Raw genomic sequence first — 24,204 nt, forward strand, 5'->3', positions numbered from 1 at the left:
CTGAGCTGAAGTTGGATGCTTAACCGACCCAGCCACCCAGGGGCCCCTGTAATGAGAACTCTTAAGATTTCTTTTTTCTTTTCCTTTTTTTTTTTAAATGTTTATTTTTGAGAGTGGGTGCAAGTGGGGGAAGGGCAAAGAGAGCGTGACCAAGGATCTGAAAAAGGGGCTCTGTGCTGACAGCAGTGAGCCCTGATGTGGGGCTTGAACTCAGAAACTGTGAGATGATAATCTGAGCCCAAGTCAATGCTCAACGGACTGAGTCACCCAGGTACCCCTTAAGATTTATTTTCTTAACAGCTTTCAAATACAGCATACAGTAGTGTTTTTAAAATAATATTTATTTGGGGGCGCCTGGGTGGCGCAGTCGGTTAAACGTCCGACTTCAGCCAGGTCACGATCTCGCGGTCCGTGAGTTCGAGCCCCGCGTCAGGCTGTGGGCTGATGGCTCAGAGGCTGGAGCCTGTTTCCGATTCTGTGTCTCCCTCTCTCTCTGCCCCTCCCCCGTTTAAATAATATTTATTTATTTATTTATTTATTTATTTATTTATTTATTTATTTATTTATTTATTTATGAGAGACAGAGACAGAGTGTGAGCAGGGGAGGGGCAAAGGGAGAGGGAGACACAGAATCGGAAGCAGGCTTGAGGCTCTGAGCTGTCAGCACAGAACCCGAAACGGGGCTTGAACTCACGAACTGTGAGATCATGACCCAAGCTGAAGTTGGATGCCCAACCCACTGAACCACCCAGGCACCCCAATAATTTTATTTTTAATGTTTATTTAATTTTGAGAGAGAGTGAAAGAGAATGAGTGGGTGAGGGGCAGAGAGAGGATCTGAAGTGGGCTCTGCACTGACAGCCGATAGCCTGATGCAGGGCTTGAACTCATGAACCCTGAAATCGTGACCTGAGCCAAAGTTGGATGCTTAACTAAGCCACCGAGGCACCCAGCAGTGTTAATTATAATAATAATGTTGCACATATTTATTCTTTTTCTAATTTCTTAAGTTGTTAATTTGAGAATTTTCTAATACAAACATTTGAGTGTCTAAGTTTCCTTCTAAGCAGTACTTTAGCTACGTCTCACAAATTTTGATGTTTTTCATTTAGTTTAAAATATTTCCTAATCTTCCTTAAGACTTCCTTTTCTAACCCATAGGTTACATATAATAAAATATTTGGTTATTCCCAGATATTGTATTAATTATTTCTAGTTTAATTCCATTATAGTCAGAGAACATACTTTGTTTGACTTGAATCTTTTTACATTTCTTAAGCTTTGTTTTATGGTCTGGATATGGTTTGTCTTGAATGAATATTCCATGTTCATTTGAAGAAAATGTGTATTCTGCTTTTTTGAGTGGAGTGTTCTATAAATTTCTATAAATGTCAATTAGATTCACTTGATTGCTACTGATGTTAAATTTTATATCTTTGCTGGTTTTCTTGCTCTTTGTTCTGTCAACATGAGAGGAATGCTGAAGTCTCTATAATTGTGGGTTTATTTCTCCTTTCATTTCCATCAGTTTTAATTTTATTATTTCATTTCATTTTTAGAGAGAGAGATAGAGTGTACAAGTGGAGGAGAGGAGGTGGTGGTGGGGAGAATCCCATGCAGGCTCCATGCTGTCAGCACCAAGCCTGATGTGGAGCTTGATCTCACAACTGTGAGATCATGACCTGAGCTAAAATCAAGAGTTGGACATTTAGCTGACTGAGCCACCCAGGCGCACGAGGAAATAGATTTTAAATAAATTCTTTGTGTTCAAGTCTACTTTGATATTAGTATAGCTACTCCAACTTTCTTTTGGTTAGTGGCCGCCTGGTGTTACTCTTTCCGTCCTTTAACTTTTTTTTTTTAAACCACTTTATTGAGGAATGATTGACATGCACAAAGCTATACATATTTAATGTACCCAACTTGATGAGTTTAAGATGGAGCTGTTTTGGTTTTTAATTTACATTTACATCTGTCATTTAATTATTTGTTTTCTGTTTCTCTGCTTTGTTCCTTTGTTTCTTCTTTACTGCTTTCTTTTCAGGTGGACTATTTTTCACTAATTTATTGCGGTTTTGACTATTCTCTTTGTATGGCTTCATTAATGCTTGTTTTAGGGATTACAGTATGTATACTTTACCTAGTTTACTTAGAAACCTTCTTCCATATAGGTCCCTTTATCTTTCCTCTATGGTATGGTTGTCATATTATATCTACACACATTGAAAACATTACCAGAGAAGCTTGTAATTTTTGTTTTCAACCATCAACAATTTTAAGTATTCAAGAGGAAGACAACATTTGTTGATATTTACCCAGATGTTACTATTTCTGTTGCTTTTTGATTTGCACCTGTTTTTGATTCACATTTCCCTGATGATTAGTGATGTTGAGCTCCTTTTCATGTGCTTGATGGCCGTCTGTATGTTTTCTTTGGAAAATATCTTTTCAGGTCTTTTGGCATTTTTTTATTTAAAAAAATTTTTTTTAATGTTTATTTATTTTTGATAGAGAGAACACAAGGTGGGGAGGAGAAGAGAGAGAGGGAGACACAGAATCCGAAGCAGGCTCCAGGCTCTGAGCTGTCAGCACAGAGCCTGACATAGGCTCGAACTCACAGACCATGAGATCATGACCTCAGCTGAAGTCAGTTGCCTAACCGACTCAGCCACTCAGGTGTCCCTCTTTTGGCATTTTTTAAAACCAGATTGTTTGAGTTGTAGAAGTTCTTTATATTTTGGATATCAGCCCTTCATTAGATATATGATTTGTAAATATTTTCTTCCATTTAGTAAGTTGTCTTTTCATTTTGATGCAGAAGCTTTTCAGTTTGATATACTCTGAATTATTTATTTTTGCTTTGGTGTCAGGATTCAAAAAATCATTCTGAAGACCTTTGTCAAGGAGCTTAGCACCTGTTTTCTTCTAGGAACTTTATGGTTTTGGGTCTTATGTTCAATCCTTTATTTTGAGTTAAGTTTTGTGTATGGTGTAAGATAGTGGCAGTTTTCGCAACACCATTAATTGAAGACACTGTCCTTTCCCCATTGTAAATTCTAGGCTCCTTTGTCACAGATTAATTGGCCACATATTCATGGGTTTATTTCTGGGCTCACTACTCTGTTTCATTGATCAATGAGTCTTTTTTTTTTTTTTTATGCCAATACCATACTGATTGACTACTATAGTTTTGTAATAGAATTTGAAATTCAGAAGTGTGAGGCCTTCTTCTTTCGCAAGATTGCTGTGACTATTTGGGGTCTTTGGTGGTTTCATTCTCTTTCTGTTATTCTGGGATTTCAGTGACATGAATGTTAGACCTTGCCCTACAGATCCTTGAGGCTTGGCTCTTTCTTTTTCCTATTTTTTCTTTTTTTTTTTTTTTCTGGTTGGATAATTTCTGTTGCTTTATCTTCAAGGTCATAGAATTTTTCTTCTGTCATCTCCATTCTTCTATTGAGGCCATCCAGTTAGGTTTTTTTTTTTTTTTTTTTTGGTTATTGTATTTTTCAATCTAAGATTTTCATTTGGTTCTATTTTACAACTTATTTGCCTGCTGAAATTTTATGTTACATTCATTTAATCCTTCTTGGAACATGGTTATGATAGCTAGTCTCTGATATTTACAACATTGAGGTCATCTTGATACTGGCATCTGTTCAGTGACTTTTTCCCTTGTTAGTTGAGTTTTCTTGATTCTTCAGATGTTCAGTTATTCTGGACACTTTGAATATTATGAGTCTCTGGTTTTGTTTACATCCTATAGAGAATGATTTGTGGTTTTGTTTTAGTGTGCATTTGACCCAGTTAGGTTCAGGCCACAAGATCCAACCAGCCTTCTTCTGTGGGCTGTGGTTCTAAAGTCAGTCCAGTTTTCAAAGCCTCAGTAGTACTGTTTGGCTATATACTGTGCAAGCTGTTATTCAGAAACCTGGCTAGTGGTTCTACCTCCTAGTTTAGTTTTCAAGACCTTTGATATGTTATTTAGGGTCAGATCCACATGTTACAGTTTAGGGATGAGCCCAGGAGTTCATGTATAACTTTATGGGGTCTGTTTCTCTAGAACTTTCCTTTGCAAATTTCACCAATACTATGGGTCACAGCCCTGGCCCCACTTTCCTGATCCTCTGTCTGGAAAGCTGGGCTTCATTATCCCTCCTTGCTATGTCCTTCCCTCAACTGAATCTATCTCGGGGGCCAAGAGAATAGACAAAAAGAAATAATAATAATAATAAACAGGGTTTCCTGTCTGTATTTTCTCCACACTACCAAGCACTTTTGGAACAGGGTTCTTATGGTTAAAGAGGATCCTTTTCTTTCTAAGGAATGCCTGCCTGGCAGACTTGGTTTTGTCTGGAGGCTATGGCATGAGAGAGAGGAAAAAACCCAGGAGACTTTTCCCACTCTCTGTCCTTTCTTCCTCTTGGCTGCCCCCCCTCCCCGCCCCCGAAACACACACACACACACACACACACACACACACACACACACACACACACTCCCCTACCTCAGACTCAAAAGAGAAGGTGCTTCTCTTGGAACCTTTTCTGTTCATGCTTGGTATATGTTTGTTAGCATTTGGGCTACCTTTGATTACAGGATAGGAGATGGGAGGAAAGAAAACGACTAGGAAATAGCACCAGATTATTTGTGCTTTTTAAGTTCTGATTTCCTTTTCTAATCTGCTGCCACTTACACTCTGAACAGCCCTCAGGTGCTGCATACATTCTGTCCAGGGATTTTAGTTACCTTCAGTGGAAGAGATAGGGTGGAGTGTACTTATCTAATCCTTTTTTTTTTTTTTTTTTTTTTGGAGAGAAAGTGTGCAGGTGGAGGAGAGGGGCGGAGGAAAGGAGGGGGAGAGAGAGATAGAGAGAAGGGGGGGCGGGGAGAGAATTCCAAGCAAGCTCCACGCTCAGTGCGGAGCTTGATGCAGGGCTTGATCCTACAACTTTTGGATCATGACTTGAGCCAAAATCAAGAGTCAGACACTCAACCGACTGAGCCACCCAGGTGCCCCCTTACATTTGGGGAAAGTGAGGCATTGCAAAGTTAAGGAACATGCAGGGAGGACATATAACTAGGCAAGTGAGTGGTAAGACCAGAGTTATAACCCACTCAGTATAACTGTCTCCAGAGTCTCCATCATAACCACCAGACTAATACTACCTCTATTTCACTGTGTTGTAAATTACCTGAGAAAATGAACAGGATCTCTTCTAGTAACTCCACACCCACTGGGATTCTTTAAACTGTACTGAAATGATTGTCAGCTATTTAACTTTCCTAAGATGGGCTTTATTAATTACATTAAAATTTTTATTTTTCTCCTGATTCTGGCTTACTTTAATAGATTTTGATGAAGACGAGGCTTGTTACTTGTTTTAAAAAGTATGAAATTCACTATACAGTTTATTTGCAGGTTAAAACTTTGTTATGTATGATGCACCCTTTCCATAAAGCAGTTTTCCTTATGACTAGGGGACTTCTGTTACATATATAACTTACTGATTTATAACATTTGGGTGGTTCTAGGAATCCTCCTTTTGATTTAGTAATAGAAGCCTATTTTGAGATTTGAAGGAAACTTTTTGTAATTTCTTTTTGAACAGCTATACATGGACACACAGAAGGGCACATGCAGCAGAAAATAGAGGTCTTCTTCTCATTCTATTTCTTAAATACCCATTTTTTTCCCAGAAAGAGGGAAAGAAACTTTTAAATATAGAAAATCACTTTCTTTATGAAAAGTATTTAAGTTAGAAAAGTAAAAATAAAAAAAAGTTGAAACGTCTAGAGACCAACAAGTAGAATATATCAAGGCCTGAAAACGTGACTGTATGCTAATTTTCCCTACTCATGCTTTTGACTTTAGAACCTGCTTTAGCCCATGTGAAGATTAGTAGTCTTTTTATATAAAGACACAGGTGTTATTAAAGATTTATGGTGGACCCTTGATGTTTGTGGGAAATAAATCCAGACATATTAGTGACTTGACAAGTTAGCAGAAACTATATTTGTTAAAGGTCTCCAGCACTGATTTCTTTTGGGGTCCATTTTCACATTATTACTGTGTCGTGATAATTTCTGAGTATCTGAGTGAAAATAAACTGTGGTATATGGTCTTTGAGGGTTTGACTAGGGATGTTCATTAGCAAGTCGTTTTACAGACAAGCAAGTTGAGTTTTTCTTCAGTAGTTCTTTGGATATAGATTTATAAAACCTTTATTAAAGTACTTTTAATGAAAGGTGTAGTGAATGTAGGAAATAGTCATTACAGACCTTTTGAAATGAATTTTCTTCAAGAATGGAGGTTAGCAGAGATGAGAGTTTTCAGGCTCCTAATTGAAATTGTGGGTTTGAGAACATTTTAATCCTCAAGAGTTATCTTTATAAAGGAGATTGCTGCAGAGTAGCTCTACTGGTATTAGCAGGCAGTAAGGATTAATTAGTTGTTTAAAATGAGTTGAATTGGAATGACAGTCAGGCATTTAATTAGTAGTAACAGAGTTCCCTATGCCATTATGCTTTTAAAAAGTTCTTATTTGGAGAATTTTCATCTGTTAAATTTAGTTTTCATAGCCTAATGTCAAAGAAAACATAATGTCTTTCGCTGAGTTTTAATGTTACCACCCAAAAAGAGCTATTTTAAAATCCATTTTTCTCCTCTTTGGGGTGTTCTATGTATCCTACTACGTAAAACCTACCAACAGTTCACTTGAAAAGTAAGCTAGCCACCTCCAGTCCCCACAAGGCAAACCTGATTGCTTGCCAAATTAACATAATTTAACAACATTAATAACAAAACAAAAGTACACTGGCAATTTTAACACTAAAACCCAGAGACTTGCTTTCCTAGACCCTTAGATTCAGGAGTAGTCTTCAGCTGAGAAGTATGTCAAGAGTGTCTCTGCTGGCAGGCAATGCTTGAGTGGTTTGTAAGGACGAGGACAGCAGTTAAGAGTTAAATATTGTATCTTATGGGTTGGAGTGGGTCTTTTTGCCTCAGATGAAAGGAATGCACTTGTTATTAAAGGCCTGCTCTTTGGGAGCGGGAACTCCTATCTACAGTAGCTTTGGGAACTCAGGAAAGAAGAAAAACAAAAGGTTGGGAGTGGTAAACACTTGAAGTAATGAAGAAGTGAACTAGCTATAGGTACTTAAGTGGCAGTAAGGAGAGAGGTAGAACCTTTGCATTCTGAGTAAGAGGGTTGTTCAAAGTTGTATGTATCTATATATAATCTAAAGTGATATAGCTGGGACTGGAATTTAGATTTCCTTACTGATATTCAGGTAGCACAGTAGTTAGGTTATCTGCAGAAGCTGCCGATTTAAAATGATCTTTAGATGTTTAAATGTCACTGTTTCAGAGAGGCCTTTCTATATACCCAGTCACCTCATACTGTCTCCTTTGTTTTAAATAGTCTATATTCATTGTGTGGTATTTTTTAGGTTTCCTAGTTTCTTTTCCTTCCTTCTGTTGTTTGAATAAGTGAGTGAGTAAATAAACAAATGAGTAAAAACACAGGCAAAGTAGCTTTGTGGGTTTATAGGACAATAGAGGAAAGGTGAACAGTATAGGTGTTTGTGAGTCAGTACAACACACAGTCATTGTCTTTGTATGTTGTTGATGATTGGATCATGTGTGAAATAGGCTTTTATTTTTATTTTAATTTTTTTAATGTTTATTTTTTGACAGAGAGAGAGAGAGATCGAGACAGAGTGTGGGCAAGGAAGGGGCAGAGAGAGAGATGGAGACACAGAATCTGAAGTAGGCTCCAGGCTCTGAGCTGTCAGTCCGGACAGAGCCCAACACAGGGCTCGAACTCACAGACTGCGAGATCACGACCTGAGCCGAAGTCGGGTGCTTAACTGACTAAGCCACCCAAGTGCCCCTATTTTTATTTTATTTTGAAAGTTTTATTTATTTAAGTAATCTCTCCACCCTACGTGGGACTCAAGCTTGTTGCTTAACTGTATTTTAAGAAGCTTGTGAATAAAACACAACATCATAAACATTAGAGGTAGAACTGAATTTGGACCTACTCTTGCAGTTCCCTCTTCTTCTAGATAAGATAGCTTCATTCCAAAGGTAAAATGACTTGCATGTGGTTAGTAAGTAGCATAACTGGTAATAAGATTCCCTGGCTTAGAGGATAGTCTTCTTTTTACTATTTTATTTTGCCTCAATCTATTTTGTCCAACCAAATTCCAGGAATATTGCCTTGAGACTTTGGCTTATGGATGACTACAGTTGCATCCATCATCACAGAATCAGTGAGTGCTACTTGTATCCTACTTATTAAGTGCTAAGAACCGTTCTTGGTGTTACTTAAGTGTTAAATTTAAGTAAATAGAATGATACACTGCTAAGTAGTATATTTTTTAAGCATTTATTTGCTTCCTAAATTGCCAGTCTCATTTTAGTGGCATAGAAATAAGTATTCCCAGTTATCTAGAAAACAGTTGCTGAGTAGTTTAGTCATTAAGCACAAGCTTTGAAAAGTGAGGAGTAAGATTTGACACTTGGAAAGAAGTAGAAAATGCTTCCAAGTGTATAAAGTAGTTATACCACAAAATCCATGCATCACAGTTATTATTTATTACTTATTTAAACATTTATTAAACATATTTCTGTGTTCAAGACATTTGGGATTAAAAACTTAAAAGACTTTGGACTTCAAGCTGTATTACAAAGCTGTAATCATCAAGACAGTATGGTACTGGCACAAAAACAGACACTGAGATGAATTGAACAGAATAGAGAACCCAGAAATGGACCCACAAACGTATGGCCAACTAATCTTTGACAAAGCAGAAAAGAATATTCAATGGAATAAAGACAGTCTCTTCAGCAAATGGTGCTGGGAAAACTGGACAGCGACATACAGAAGAATGAACCTGGACCACTTTCTTACACCATACACAAAAATAAACTCACATTGGATGAAAGACCTTAATGTAAGACAGGAAGCCATCAAAATCTTTGAGGAGAAAGCAGGCAAAATCCTCATTGAGCTCAGCTGCAGCAGCTTCTTCTTCAACAGGTCTCCAGAGGCAAGGGAAACAAAAGCAAAGATGAACTATTGGGACCTCATCAAAATAGAAAAGCTTCTGCACAGCAAAGGAAACAGTCAGCAAAACTAAAAGGCAACCGCTGGAATAGGAGGAGATATTTACAAGTGCCATATCAGATAAAGGGTTAGTATCCAAAATCTATAAAGAACTTATTCAACTCAACACCCAAAAAACAATCCAGTGAAGAAATGGGGGACACTTCTCTCAAGAAGACATCCAGATGGCCAACACACACATGAAAAAGTGCTCAACATCACTCATCATCAGGGAAATACAAATCAAAACCTCAATGAGGTAGCACCTCACACCTATCAGAATGGCTAACATTAACAAGTCAGGCAACAACAGATGTTGGCGAGGATGCAGAGAATTTCTTTTGCACTGCTGGTGGGAATGCACACTGGTCCATCCACTCTGGAAAAACAGTATGGAGGTTCCTCAAAACGTTAAAAATAGAACTACCCTATGACCCAGCAATTGCACGACTAGGTATTTATCCAAGGGATACAGGTGTGCTGTTTGGAAGGGACACATGCACCCCAATGTTGATAGCAGCGCTCTCGACGATAGCCAAAGTATAGAAAGAGCCCAAATGTCCATTGATGGATGAATGGATAAAGAAGATGTGGTGTGTGTGTGTGTGTGTATGTGTGTGTGTGTGTGTATACGCATGTACATACAATGGAGTATTAACTCAGCAATCAAAAACAATGGAATCTTGCCATTTGCAACTACACAGATGGAACTAGAGGGTATCATGCTAAGGGAAATTAGTCAGAGAAAGACAGATATCATAAGACTTCACTCATACGAGGACTTTAAGATACAAAACAGATGAACTTAAGGGAAGGGAAGCAAAAATAATATTAAAACGGGACAACATATAAAAGACTCCTAAATATGGAGAACAAACAGAGGGTTACTGGAGGGGTTGTGGGGGGGGGATGGGCTAAATGGGTAAGGGGCATTAAGGAATCCACTCCTGAAATCATTGTTGCACTATATGCTAACTAACTTGGATGTAAATTTAAAAAATAAATTAAAAGAAAAAACTCAAAAGACTTGGGGCGCCTGGGTGGCTCAGTCGGTTAAGTGTCCAATTTCAGCTCAGGTCATGATGTCATGGTGCGTGGGTTTGAGCCCTGCATCGGACTCTGTGCTGACAGCTCAGAGCTCAGAGCTTAGAGCTTGCTTACTTCAGATGCTGTTTCTCTCTCTCTGCTCCTTCCCAACTCGAGCTCTGTCTCTTGCTCTCAAAAATAAACATTTAAAAAAAATTAAAAAATTCAAAAGACTTGATGACCTAATTTGCAGCCGTTGCAGGTTAGCAACTGAATTAGAAAAAAGTTATTGTTAGCTTCTGCCACCATTGAGAAGTATTGGTGAGGAAAGAGCTGAAGAAACATCCAAGAAAGTTTAGGGGCACCACCCCAGTATACTGCAGACCACCCCCCTCCATCATTTTATCTTTGAGTGGGTGCTATAATTGATGTTCATAATCATTAAATTTTATTGCCAAAAGGGCCCTTACAGGTTATCTAACTTAGTTGTCTTGTTTTACATTTGGAAAGTGACCTTCAAATACCAAGAACACATTAAATCATGTTCCATATATTGTATGTGAGAAGTTAGCCAACTATGTGTGCATTTTAGAAAGCTTTCTATGCAAGCTAGTTTAAAAGTTTTGGTATTTAAAAAGTTTAGCTACCATTTCTGGCTGCTTCATTATATAGCACATCTTTTTCCTAATGATACCAAACAAATGAGGCATTATCTCACATAGATCTCACTTCAGACATTAATTAAAGGTTATTACAATACATATAATTACAGTGGAAATCTTTAAGAAAAACAGAATCACCCACTATTGCTATGTGACCTTGGGATTTATTTCCTGTTCTATAAAATGATACTGGTAATTGCCTCTTCTTAACAGTAACGAGTTTTAAAGTTGTGGTAAAATACTCAAAACAGAAAATTTACCATCGTAACTCTTCTTAATAAGCGTACAGTTAGCTCAGTAGGTATTAAGTACATTCACCTTGTTGTGTAACCGTCACCAGCATCCATCTATAGAACTTTTTTTTTAATCTTTCCAAACTGAAATTCCATACCCACTAAGCAATAACTCTCTATTTCCTCCTTCTCCCTAGCCTTTGGCAAACACCATTCTACTTTCTGTCTTTGCGAATTTATTCTAGGTTCCTAAGTAGAGTCATATAATATTTGTCTTTTTGTATCTAGCTTATTTCACAGTATAATATCTTCAGTGTCATCTGTGTTTTAACAGGAATAAGGTTTTTAAGGCAGAGTAACATTACATTGTAGGAATAGACCACATTTTGTTTATTCATTCATTTGCCAGTGGCACTTGGGTTTCTTCCATCTTTTGGCTCTTATGGATAATACTGCTGTGAACGTGGGTATACAGGTACAATTTTGAGTCCCTACTTTCAGTGCTTTTTGGTATATAACCAGAAGTGGAATTCCTGGATCATGTGGTAATTGTATTTCAAAAATTTTCAGGAATTATTATACTGGTTTTCATAGTAGTTGTACCATGTTATGTTCCTGCAACAGTGCACCAGGACATGGCTCCATATGCTCACTGCAGTTTGTTGTTTTGTTTTTTGATAATAGCCATCTTAATGGGTTTGGGGTGGTATCTTCATGGTTTTGATTTGTATTTCCCTAATAATTAGTGATGTTGAGCATCTTTTCTGTCCTTATTAGCTATTTGTGTATTTCTTTTGGAGAAATGTCTTTTCAAGTTCTTTGCCCATTAAAACAAATTTTTGGTTAAGATTTTTTAAGAGCAGTTTTAGGTTTACAACATAAACGGTATAGAGATTTCTTGTATACCTCTTGCCCCTACACTTACAGCTTTACCTGTTATCAACATCCCACACCAGAGTGGTACATTTGTTACAATTGATGCATTTACACTGGCACATCATGATCACCCAAGGTCCGTAGCTTTACATTATTTTTCACTCTGCGTTGTACATTCTGTAGGTTTGGACAAATGTGTAATGACATGTATCCATCATTATGGTATCATGCAGAGTATTTTTACTGCCTGAAAATCCTCTGTGCTCTGCCTATTCATTTCTTCCCCACCCCCCAACTCCTGTTAACCATTGATCTTCTTACTGTTTCCATAGTTGTGCCTTTTTCAGAATATTTTTGGAGTCATATTTTTAGTCATTTTGTTGCAATCATATAGAGTACGCAGTCCTCCCAGATAGAGTCTTTCATTTAGATATGTTTTTAATATTCCTCCATGTCTTTTTGTGGCTTGGTAGCTTGTTTATTTTTAGTTTTGAATACTCCATTTCTTGGATATGCCACAGTCTATTTATATACTTAACTGGAGGACATCTTGGTTGCCTCCAGTTTCTAGCAGTTATGCGTAAAGATGCTGTACGCATTAATGTGCACATTTTTGTGTGGACTTCAGTTTTAAATGTCTTTGGATAAATACGAAGGAGAATGATCGCTGGATTGGAGAGTATATTGAGAGTATATTTGGTTTTGTAAGAAACTACCCACCGTGGCTGTACCATTTTGCATTCCTTCTTGCTTCCACCATGGCTGTACCATTTTGCATTCCTACCAGTAATGAATGAGAGTTCCTCTTGCTCCACATCCTTAGCAGCATTTGGTGTTGTCAGTGTACAGATTTTGGCCACTCATTGATAAGCGTATAGTGGTATCTCATTGTTTTAGTTTGCATTTCGCTGATGACGTATGATTGCAGCATCTTTTTGTATGCTTATATGCCATCTTTGTATCTTCTTTGGTGATGTATCTGTTAGGGTCAGTGGCTCATTTTTTAAATATTTTTTTAATGTTTATTTATTTATTGGGGGGGGGTGCAGAGAGAAGAAAGGAGAGAGAATCCCAAGCAGGTTCCGCAGTATCAGCACAGAGCCTGACGTGGGGCTTGAACTCACAAACCATGAGATCATGGCTGAAATCAAGAGTGGGATGTTCATACACCCACGTGCCCCCTGTGGCTCATTTTTAATTGGATTGTTTCTTTTCATATTGTTGAGGTTTTAAAAGTTCTTTGTATATTTTAGATAACAGTCCTTTATTGGAAGTATCTGTTACAAATATTTTCTCCTGCTCTGTGCCTGTTTACTAACTCTAACTCTTGTTCACAGGACAGATTTTAATTTTAATGAAGTCCAGCTTATTGTTGCTATCATGGATAGTGCCTTTGGTGTTGCCTTTGTTCCTTTTTAAATCAGTTTATATTTTTGTTGTTGCATCAAGACTAGTTTTGATGTCATGACTTGACTTTCTCATATTAGTCATATGTGAAACTTCTGAGAATTATGTCTAATATAAATGAAAGTAGTGATTGTGGTTAACATTTTTTCTTTCATTTTTAAATTATCATTTAGTTAAAAATTTTTTAAAGTTTATTTTTGAGAGAGAGAGAGAGACAGACAGCGTGCGAGCAAGGGAGGAGCAGAGAGAGAGGGAGACACAGAATCTGAAGCAGGCTTCAGGCTCTGAGCCATCAGCACAGAGTTGATGTGGGGCTCGAACTCACAAACTGTGGGATCATGCCCTGAGCAGAAGATGCTTAACCAACTGAGCCACCCAAGTGCCTCAACATCTTTTTTTTCTGAAATCAGCCTAAATTCCACTGAATGGGATGGGGGAGTGAGGTATAACTTTGGAGTTATGTAGAGGATATTAATTTATAAAATTGGAATTCATTGTGTTTGGGGCTTGTAGACTGTTTTAGAATCATGTGTGGCTAGCATAAGGTCACAACAAACAATTGGCCAGTGTTAGGACCTTGAAAATAGTCGTATTTGTTTAACCATTCCTGTCTTGAGAGATTTCATAATCCTGGGCTGTTTACCTAAAAAGTAAGAGTCAGGTCAACTGAGAAATTAATATTGGGTAAATAAAATATATAAATAGATAAAATTAGTATTAACTGTGACTCATTTGATGTACTTAGTAATTGCAGTCAAGGTAAAGAATACGACAAGAAGCGTGAAAGAGCTGGTAGGAGAATTATGATACTTTCCTGAGGATTTAAAAGATTTGAATGTTTGAGTGGACAAACCATGTGCCTGGAGATGGAGAGATTTGATAGTTAAATATTGTGAATTGATACAGAGCAATCCTTCTCAGATTAGATACAGTTAATATAATTCCATTCAGTATTTTAACTGAAATATGAATTTCTAAAGTTTATTTGGAATGTGAGCAGTGAACCATTCCAAATTCTTGATCTTCTATGTAGTGTAATACATTGCACAAGCTACAGTAATTCATCTAATCCTAATTTAAAATAAACAGACTAATGGAAAAGAATTGAGGACTCAGAAATAGAACTGTCTCTGTATGGCATTTGGCAAATCACTTCAAATTAGTTAAGAATGGGTGGATTTTTTTTTTTTTTTTTTTTTTTTTAAGTAGGCTTTGTGCCCAGCGTGGAGCCCAGTGCAGGGCTTGAATTCACAACCCTGAGATCAAGACCTGAACTGAGATCAAGAGTTGGACTCTTTAAAAAAATAAAAAAAGTTTTAATGTTTATTTATTTTTGAGACAGAGACAGAGCATGAGTGAGGGAGGAGAAGAGAGAGAGGGAGACACAGAATCTGAAGCAGGTTGCAGCCTCTAAGCTGTCAGCACAGAGCCTGATGCACGGCTTGAACTCATGAACTGTGAGGTCATGACCTGGGCCGAAGTCAGATGCTTAACTGACTGAGTCACCCAGGTGCCCCAAGAGTTGGACCCTTAACCTACTGAGCCACCAAGGCACCCCAGGAATGCATGCATTTTTAAATGAGGAGTGAGATGATTGAAAAAAGGAGCTTTTTTTGCACTGTATAATCAAATTCCAGATGGGTGAACATTTTAAATGTAAAAAAGTCATTCAGTAGCAGAATGTATGGATAAATTGTTGTCTATTACTATAGTGGAATACTTTACAGCAATGAGAATGAACAAACTGCAGGCAGCATAATGTTGAAAGAAATACAAAATATTATGTCGTAAGAGTTTATTAATGTGAAGTCCTGGAACAGTAAAAACTACTCTGTAGTGTTAGGAGTCAGAACAGGATTAACTTTTGGGTGAAGAGTAGGAAATAGTGATTCAGACGGGGCAAGATAAAGACTGTGAGGTTCTGGAATGTTATGTTTTTTTGATGTGGGTAATTGTCTTTAATCCAGTTGTTCATTGTGATTATTTATTGGTCTTCATACTTACGATTTGTGTACTTCTTTGTATGTATATTTAGAAAAAAAAGAGTTATAAAATTAAAAAAAAGAAAAAGTCATTCAAATACTATTAGAAGATACTTCAGTTTTATGACAAGAAGGTCATAAACCAAAAAGAGAACAGAATTGATTACATAAAAGGAAAACCTATAAAGTGACAATAATTTGGGATGCCTGGGTGCCTCAGTTGGTTGAGCATCCAACTCTTGATTTCGGCTCAGGTCATGATTCCAGGGTTATGGGATTGAGCCCCACATTGGGCTCTGTGCTGAGTGTGGAGCCTGCTTAAGATTCTCTTTCTCCCTCTGCCCCACTTCCCTGCTCATGTCCTCTCTCTCTCTGTCTCTCTCAAAAAATAACTAAATGAAATAAATAAATAAATAAATAAATAAATAAATAAAATCATCTCTTTAAAAGAAATGGCAAAATATTTTATAAGCCTTGTTACAAGACAAACCTGGAAAAGCTATTCAGCCATGAATTGTAATAGTTATTGTCAAAATAATTTAAATGCTAAAAATGGAAAACTTTGAAGTTTTACTTCTGATTTCCTACTTTGTGTGTTAACATTTACGTACAGGTGGGGAAGTTAATAAATGTTTCTTCATAGTTGTATAATAATTCTTTTTTAAATTTAAGGATATACGTAAAAAATTTTTATTATTTTTTAAATATTTATTTATTTTTGAGAGAGAGAGAGAGAGAGAGAGAGAGAGAGAATCTTAAGCAGGCTCCATTCTGTCAGTGCAGAGCTCAACTTGGGGCTCGATCCCATGAACTGTGAACTCACAACTTGAGCCAAAATCAAGAGTTGGATGCTTAACTGACTTAGCCATCAAGGTGCTCCCAAAATATCTTTTTTTAAATGGGGGAAATGTGTTTGTATGAACAAAATATATCTCTTCAAGAATTAGGGGTATAAAGCGTGTTTTTTTTTTTTAAGTATTTTTTTTTAATTTTGTAATGTATGTTTATTTTTGAGAGAGAGAGAGAGAGACAGAGAGAGAGAGAGAGAGAGAGAGAGAGAGAGAGAGAGAGAGAACGTGAGCAGGGGAGGGGCAGACCAAGAAGAAGACATAGAATTTGGAGCAGGTTCTAGGCTGTGAGCTGTCAGCACAGAGCCCGATGCAGGGCTCAAACTCACAGACTGCGAGATCGTGACCTGAGCCGAAGTCGGAGGCTTAACTGACTGAGCCACCCAGGTGCCCCTAAAGCGTGTTTTCTTAAGACATTATTACCACCCCTAAAAAATTAGTTAAATACTAAAATGGTTACAGAAACATTGTTGATGCCTGAAGCTTATACCATGTTATGAATCTTAATAAATATTGATTAATCTAACTTGAGATGTTTTCTTTCATTCAGTCAGGTCAATTCAGTGAAGATATGATACCCACAGTGGGCTTCAACATGAGGAAGGTAACTAAAGGTAACGTCACAATAAAGGTATGTTATCTTGCCATACTTGACTTAAATTGTTAGCATACATAGCTAGAAATCTTTGTTTCTTTGTTTTTTACATGCTTATTTGTACTTCTTAACTCATGAATGGGTAAGTTTCGAAAGAATGTAAATCAACTGTTTTGTTTTGTTTTTTTCTTTTTCTAATAGATCAAAATGTGTAAGTTGAAATGGTTAAGTGCCATAAAAAAAAAATTAAACATATGGTTTGGCAGAATAATGTTTAGGGTCTAAATGTTTCTAGGAAATAAAAACCCCATGTTTGAGATCCCTAGTTTGGGATGTAAATAAAAATAAAAATCCCATGTTTGGGATGTAGTGTTACATTATTTCATGGGTAGTATTTTATATTGAAAGATAATTTATTATTTATAATATTGGTAATTTAGTATTATATTTGTGGTATATATGTGGTAACCTAGTTTTCTCTTTCTTTGTTACTAAGCCCTAAAATTAAAACTATAAAATTGGAAAGTTTATAAAACTATAAACATAATTTTTTTTACAAAATGTTTATTTATTTTGAGAGAGAGAGAGAGAGAGAGAGCGTGAGGTTGCATGAGCAGGGGGAGGGGCCGAGAGAGAGAGGGAGAATCCTGAGCAGGCTTTGTGCTGTCAGCATGGAGTCTGATGTGGGGCTCAATCCCACGAACTGTAAGATCATGACCTGAGCTGGAATCAACGGTCAGACACTTAACTGACGGAGCCACCCAGGCACCCTTGAACATAAAGTTTAGAATGGCCCCAAGAACTTCTAGATGAAGAGCTTGTTTTATTAGCTCAAGTTTTTCAGGAGTAGTTTGGCTCTAACGTTGTGGAAATAAGCACACCTGCCTAATCTTTCTCCGCCTCTTGTAATTTTTTCCTTCCGTTATTACTTGAAATATCTTTCTTAAGAATTGTCTTTCTTGGTTTAAAGATTTGGGACATAGGAGGACAACCCCGATTCCGGAGCATGTGGGAACGGTACTGCAGAGGAGTCAATGCCATTGTGTAAGCACTTTTTACAAACGTCAATTTAGGTTTCCAGGAAGAGAAGTTGTTTTTAATACTCAAAGTCTCAATTTTTATTTCACACAGTAACTTCCTCAGATATTTTCTTAGTGTAATTCCATTAATATGAAACTTGAAAAAATGAATCATAAATGAGAGTTTTATTTATGTCTTTTGTTTATGCAGTTAAGAGCTGAGGGATAGAAATGTTTTACTGCCATGTTTTAGCACCTAAGAATAGTCTATTTAAAAGTATTTTTGGGTACTGAGCTTCTCTTTATGTAGGCCTTTATTTTGATTAACAGTTTCAGTAGTGTAAATCTTAAAATTAAAAACCTTTATTCCTGATTGTGATCATCAGAGAATTTGGAGAAGACATATTGAAACTGCTTTTTTTTTTTTTAAGTTACATGATAGATGCTGCAGATCGTGAAAAGATAGAAGCCTCTCGAAATGAGCTACATAATCTTCTAGATAAACCACAGTTACAAGGAATTCCAGTAAGTATGGAGTTTTTGGTATATTATATGATTATAATATATTATTAGAAGTATAATTCTTTGATTATGTTATGTTCAAACCAGTAAAATGTCTTCTGTCTTAAAGTCTTAAAAGGCTTATATTTATTGAATATGAGTCATATACTGGGCACTGTGCTATTTATTCATTTCTTAAACTATATGCAGTAGGAGCAGTGCTCAGTCCTAGGGATACAGTAATGAACAGAAGTGAATAGAATCATGCTCCCTGCCATCATGGAGCTTGTGGTTTAGTAGGAAAGGTGGATGCGATGAAATCATTTGAATAGTACAGCTCTGATAAGTGCTGCAAAGGAGAGGTACAAGGGGCCATGAAAGTTGTAAGTTAGAGGAGAGATTTGATCTAGTTTGAGGGAAGAAAGAAGGATTCCCCAAGGAAGTGATGCTTGAGCTGAATCGTGAGGGATATGGAGGCAAATGAGGGTTGGTTGGGACGATTGGAGGAGAAGGGAGTTGTAGACAAAGAGAGCGCCTTTGGAAGGAGGAAGCAAGGCACTGAGAGGAGGCCAGTCTCTCTAGAACACACAGCAAAGTGAGAGGGTGGTGAGCTATGAGGCAGCTAGGACACTAGAGGAGGCTGGGCTAGGCTGGGCTGGGCTGGACTGGACTGTGTGGGAGGCTGATGTAACATTTGAAATGATCAGATTTATTATTTAAGTCACTTATTTCAGTTTGAGAGTAGATTCAAGGGTCAAGAAGGACTATAAGGAGGACAGTTTTAGGAAGCTGTTGAAGTTGTACTGCAAATTATAGTACCATGAATTAGGGTGGTAGTAGACAAGATGGTGAGAAGGAAACAGGTATTAGGGATATTTAGGAACACTGTCCTCAGACTTGATAATGGGTTAGAAGAGGAAATGTAAAGAATAATTTCCTAGTTTTCTGGTTCATGCATTTGTGCGGAGGGTGGTGCCTTTTGTTGAGCCAAGAATGCTGGAAAAGGACCAGGATTTAGCCTCATGACAATGAATGTCAAGGACTTGAGGTGTATTATCTCTGTGAATTCTCAGAACATAATGAGGTTCATGGTTATCCCTGCTTCATAAAAGTTGTTACTTATTCAAGGTTACATGGCAACATTTGTATGTTGTGCAGCCAGGTTTTGAATCCATGTCTATCTGACTTCAAAGCCAATTCTTTATCTCCTGTTTTAAAACCTGGTTCTATATACCGTAAGTAAACATCAGCCTTAAAGTCATCACGAGTCTTCTTAGTTGCAAGCAAAAGAAAGCTGACTTAAGCAGAAAGGAATTCATTGAAAGGACATTGGGTAGCTCTGAGAAGGCAGCACATAAGCAGGCTCAGGAAATGGGCTGGAACAAGGAAGCTCAGCAGCTGCCAGATACCCAGACCCACACCACAGAGTAAATCCGGTGACCACATGCAGGTTCTAAACACTGGACGTAATTTTTCTGGTTGGAAAGTCATCTAGGTGATTCTCTTTCCCTGTCAGAATGGGTTCTCCCTCCTGCTTTCTTGTGTAATTGGCTCTGCCTGGAAGGTTTTGGTCAATTCTAGATCTAGCAGAAAGGAAATCTGGGGAAAAATGATCCACAGAAGCAAGAAGCTCTGTTGGGAGGCAGATTCATATGGTAGGAGGAGGTTTCTTAAATGTAGTAAGAGGTCTAAAATGCTAGGCAACCTCCAAACTGACCATTGATAGCAAATGACCGTGATGTTATTTTTAGAAACTCAGGCAGGTCCAGCTTGAGAACCTGGTGTGATTTAAATAAGAGTATAGAGAGGCATGGGAGTTGGGAAAGGGGAGACAGGCTGACCAAAGGTATTGAGGTTTGGCTCTTGACACTCTGACTCCCTGTAGTGCATTCTCCTGTGAGCCCCTGGTGTCCCTGGCTTTCTGTCCTTTGTGCAGAGTCACAGTCTGGGGCCTAGGAGTACGATTGGTCAAAGTGTATGGAGTCAGCTGAGAGTATGCTGTATTAAGTGAAAGGAATAGGTATGACAAGGTAGACCTGGCATGTACTTTGTTGAGATACAGGTTTTTTAGAAAACACTGACTTTAGAGTTTGGATATCATCAGGTATGTTACAGGTACTCATATTCTCGCTCTCTCTAAGGCAGAAAGGACATAGCTGAGAAAGATAGATTGGTAATTGGGAAGCCTGTTTCTGCTTTCCTTTCTTTTCAAAGCACATCTAGCAACCTGATGACAGCATTTATTGCTACAGTTTAGAGCTGCTATATTTATTCTGAGCTCCAGACTTAACCATTGTCTTAGAATATTTATACGTGGTATTCTGTAGGATGGATCAGGAATTTTAAAAGCCTATTTATGTGTTTATATGATTAATGGTTAACAAAAAAATGGCTAAAAAATTGTTCCCCCACTCTTGGTTGTGTTGGTAGAGATTTATTTAGAAATAGCAGAATGCATACCATAGACTCAGATTTTTTTTTTTTTTTTTTTGAGAAAGCATGAAAGCACAAGTTGGGGAGAGGGAGAGAGAGAATCTTAAACAGGCTTTACACCTAGCTTGTAGCCTGCCTTGGGGCTCAATCTCATGATTGTGAGGTCATAACCTGAGCCAAAATCGAGAGTTGGACACTTAACTGACCGAGCCACTCAGGAGCCCCTAGACTTAGAATATTTTATTTCTTATTTTAGAGAGAGACAGTGTGAGTGGGGGAGAGGGGCAGGGGGAGAGAGAAAATCTCAAGCAGGTTCCATGCTCAGCATGGAGCCCACTGTGGGGCTTGATCCTATGACCCTGGGATCATAACTTGAGCTGAAATCAAGAGCAGTACACTCAACCAACCGAGCTGCCCAAGTGTCCCTAGACTTAGAATATTTTATTTTATTTTTATTTTTTAAAATATTACTTGTTTTTCAGAGAATGCAAGTGGGGGAGGAGCAGAGAGAGGGGGACAGAGGATCTGAAGCGAGCTCTGTGCTGACAGGCTGACAGCAGAGAGCCTGATGTGGGTGGGGCTTGAACTCAGGAACCATGAGATCATGACCCGAGCTGAAGTTGGATGCTTAACCAACTGAACCATCCGGGTGCCCCTAGACTTAAAATATTTTAAATGTTTATTTCTTATTTTTGAGAGAGTGAGAGTACCAGTTGAAGAGGGGCAGAGAGAGAGAGGGACACCTCACTGGCAGCAAAGAGCCCGATGTGGGGCTCAAACCCCCGAACTGCAAGATCACAACCTGAGCTGAAGTTGGATGCTTAACCAACTGAGCCAGCCAGGTGCCCCAAGACTTAGAATATTTTAAATAGAATTTGGCAGCCACATGTTGGATTAAGGGCATCTGTGTGGGAGAAGTTAAAATGGATGCTGATTTGAATGACAGAGTGAATGAGATAGGCTACCACTTGACACAAATATGCCTTAATAGTATGGCATGTGGTACCATTCCAGTTTTCATGTCCACAGATATGACTATCATATGCTTCTGTGACCTTTTCTTACATAAAAGTTTATTGTTAATATCTTTTCTTTTTAAAGGTACTAGTACTCGGAAACAAGAGAGATCTTCCGAATGCCTTGGACGAAAAACAGCTAATTGAAAAAATGTATGTCTTTTTTTTTTTTTATTTTTTTTTTTTATTTTTGGGACAGAGAGAGACAGAGCATGAACGGGGGAGGGGCAGAGAGAGAGGGAGACACAGAATCGGAAACAGGCTCCAGGCTCTGAGCCATCAGCCCAGAGCCTGATGCGGGGCTCGAACTCGTGGACCGCGAGATCGTGACCTGGCTGAAGTCGGACGCTTAACCGACTGCGCCACCCAGGCGCCCCGAAAAAATGTATGTCTTAAGAAAGAATGATGGTGTTTTTAAAAAAGTTTGGTTCTCAATTACACTTTTTTGCCCACTACTTTGTTTAGCATCTTTATATTATTTTTTAATTTTTAATTTTTATTTTTAGAGAGCACGTGAGACGGGGGAAGGGGCAGAGAGGATAGAGAGAGAGAATTCTAAGCAGGCTCCACACTCAGCACAGAGCCCGACATGGGGCTCGATCCCATGACTCTGGAATCATGACCTGAGCTGAGATCAAGAGTGGGGCGCTCAACTGACTGAGCTACCCAGGTGCCCCTTAAGGATTTTATTTTAAAGTAATCTCTACACCCAACATGAGGCTCGAACTCACAACCCCAGGATCAAGAGTCGCATGCTCTTCTGACTGAGCCAGCCAGGCGCCGTTATTTAGTAATGCTTATTGCTATGTTTTTAGGTAAACATGGTAAATTTGGCCCACCAGAGAAGTGAATTTCTAAAATTTCAGTAGTGGTAAAATAATTTCTTCAGTATAAAAAGACCAGGAAATGGAACAAAGGGTGATAAGTATGGTTGTTTTAGGCACTGACTTATTCTCTTAATTCTGCTTCTTATAGGAACCTGTCTGCTATTCAGGATAGAGAAATTTGCTGCTATTCAATTTCTTGCAAAGAAAAGGATAATATAGGTAAGAAATGACTGTTGAAGAAATGGGTATTACTGGAAAGGTGTCTTAATGCTTTCTACTGTTTATTTTCCCCATTTCTGTTTAATTGACTTCCCTTTTAGAGTACTGTTGTTTTTGCCTCAGGAAAAATAATAGACATTATATATTTTGACAGCAAATACACATCCTGAATGTGCTCTATGCTATTTAAAGAAGTGAAATAGACATGAAGTTAAACATTATGTGATATCAATTTATTGTATTAATTTTGGTCGAGCTAGTATCCAGCTGTGCTTTTTAACAATGATGTTTTTGAAATAAGACTTCACAAAAATTGGTCTATTATTTGGTCTATAGGCACTGAAACAATTGTTCATTTATTGAACCAGTATATTACTGCAATGTGTCAGTACTCTATTGGAGATATAAGCCAAAAGTACCCTTTATCTATTAAGTGTCTGTATAAATTTTCTAGAATTGCCATAGCAAAGTACCACAAACTGGGTGGCTTAAAACAGCAGAAATTTATTTTCTTAAGTTCAGGAGGAGAGGCATCCAAACTCAAGGTGTCACAGGGCCCTGAAGGCTGCTGGGGAGTATCCTTCCTTGCCTTTTCTTAGTTTGTGATTGCCTGCAGTCTTTGACTTGGAGATGGCATAACTCCAGCTTCTGTCTCTGGCCTCCCACAGCCTTCTCCTCTGTGTGTGTCTCTGTGTGTATTTTCTTTTCTTATAAAGACATATATCATTGGATTAGGGCCTACCTTAATCTAGTATGATCTCATCTTACATCTGCAAAGACTATTTCCAAATAAATTCTAAAGTTCTGGTAGGTGTGAATTTTTAGGGGACTCTCTTCAATCTAGTGCAGTGTCCTTAAAGAATATGTATATCTGGTTGGACTTTAGTTTCTTAACTAATTTATGAGAGATTATGTAATAAAAGTATATTGGAAGGGTAAAAAGAGTCAAAGGTAAAAAGGAAAGAGGACTGGAAGAGTTTGACAAGATAAATGACTATTCCAACCTGTTAGTTGCTTGCTTGAGTGAAAAGACCTCTAACAATGCAATAAAATATACTCAGTGGTAAAGTATAATCTTCACGAAAAAAGCTACTCACGCTAAGTCACATGGTTCTTGTCTGGACATGACCGGCTCAACCAAATTATGAAAGGAGAGTTCAATGCATGCATCTTGAAGCGGCTGGGTAGGAGCCTAGGGATTTTTGTGGCACCTTCACTTTTCTCAGTTTTGGTGGTCGCTGATGAAAAAGATCACTGTGTGGGTCAGTACAGAAAAATGAGGCTATCTGTCATTGCTGCATAGTAGGCTACAGAGAGCATGTGCTTTGGAGTCACGCAGCCTCAGGCCAGAACACTTGGTCCTAAGTTACTTTCTGACAGGCCTTGGACAAAGCACTTAACCTCCCTGATCTCCAGTTTTCACTCATCTATAAAATGGTGATAATGG

General features: G+C 38.0%; 1 protein-coding gene across 1 annotated transcript in view; it reads left to right on the top strand.

The window, feature by feature from the left end:
• Positions 1 to 24,204, top strand: part of ARL8B (ADP ribosylation factor like GTPase 8B) — a 48,585-nt gene that overhangs the window by 17,910 nt on the left and 6,471 nt on the right. The window contains exons 2-6 of the mRNA XM_047095610.1: positions 16,698 to 16,778; positions 17,713 to 17,786; positions 18,193 to 18,286; positions 21,797 to 21,864; positions 22,687 to 22,757. Coding sequence (XP_046951566.1) covers positions 16,698 to 16,778; positions 17,713 to 17,786; positions 18,193 to 18,286; positions 21,797 to 21,864; positions 22,687 to 22,757 — 388 coding nt within the window. The remainder of the gene's footprint in view (positions 1 to 16,697; positions 16,779 to 17,712; positions 17,787 to 18,192; positions 18,287 to 21,796; positions 21,865 to 22,686; positions 22,758 to 24,204) is intronic.

This window comes from Lynx rufus, unplaced genomic scaffold (assembly GCF_022079265.1).
Source record: "Lynx rufus isolate CCGP_SWC_20201006 ecotype Redwood Valley unplaced genomic scaffold, mLynRuf1.p SCAF_4, whole genome shotgun sequence".
NCBI classification, from domain to species: domain Eukaryota; kingdom Metazoa; phylum Chordata; class Mammalia; order Carnivora; family Felidae; genus Lynx; species Lynx rufus.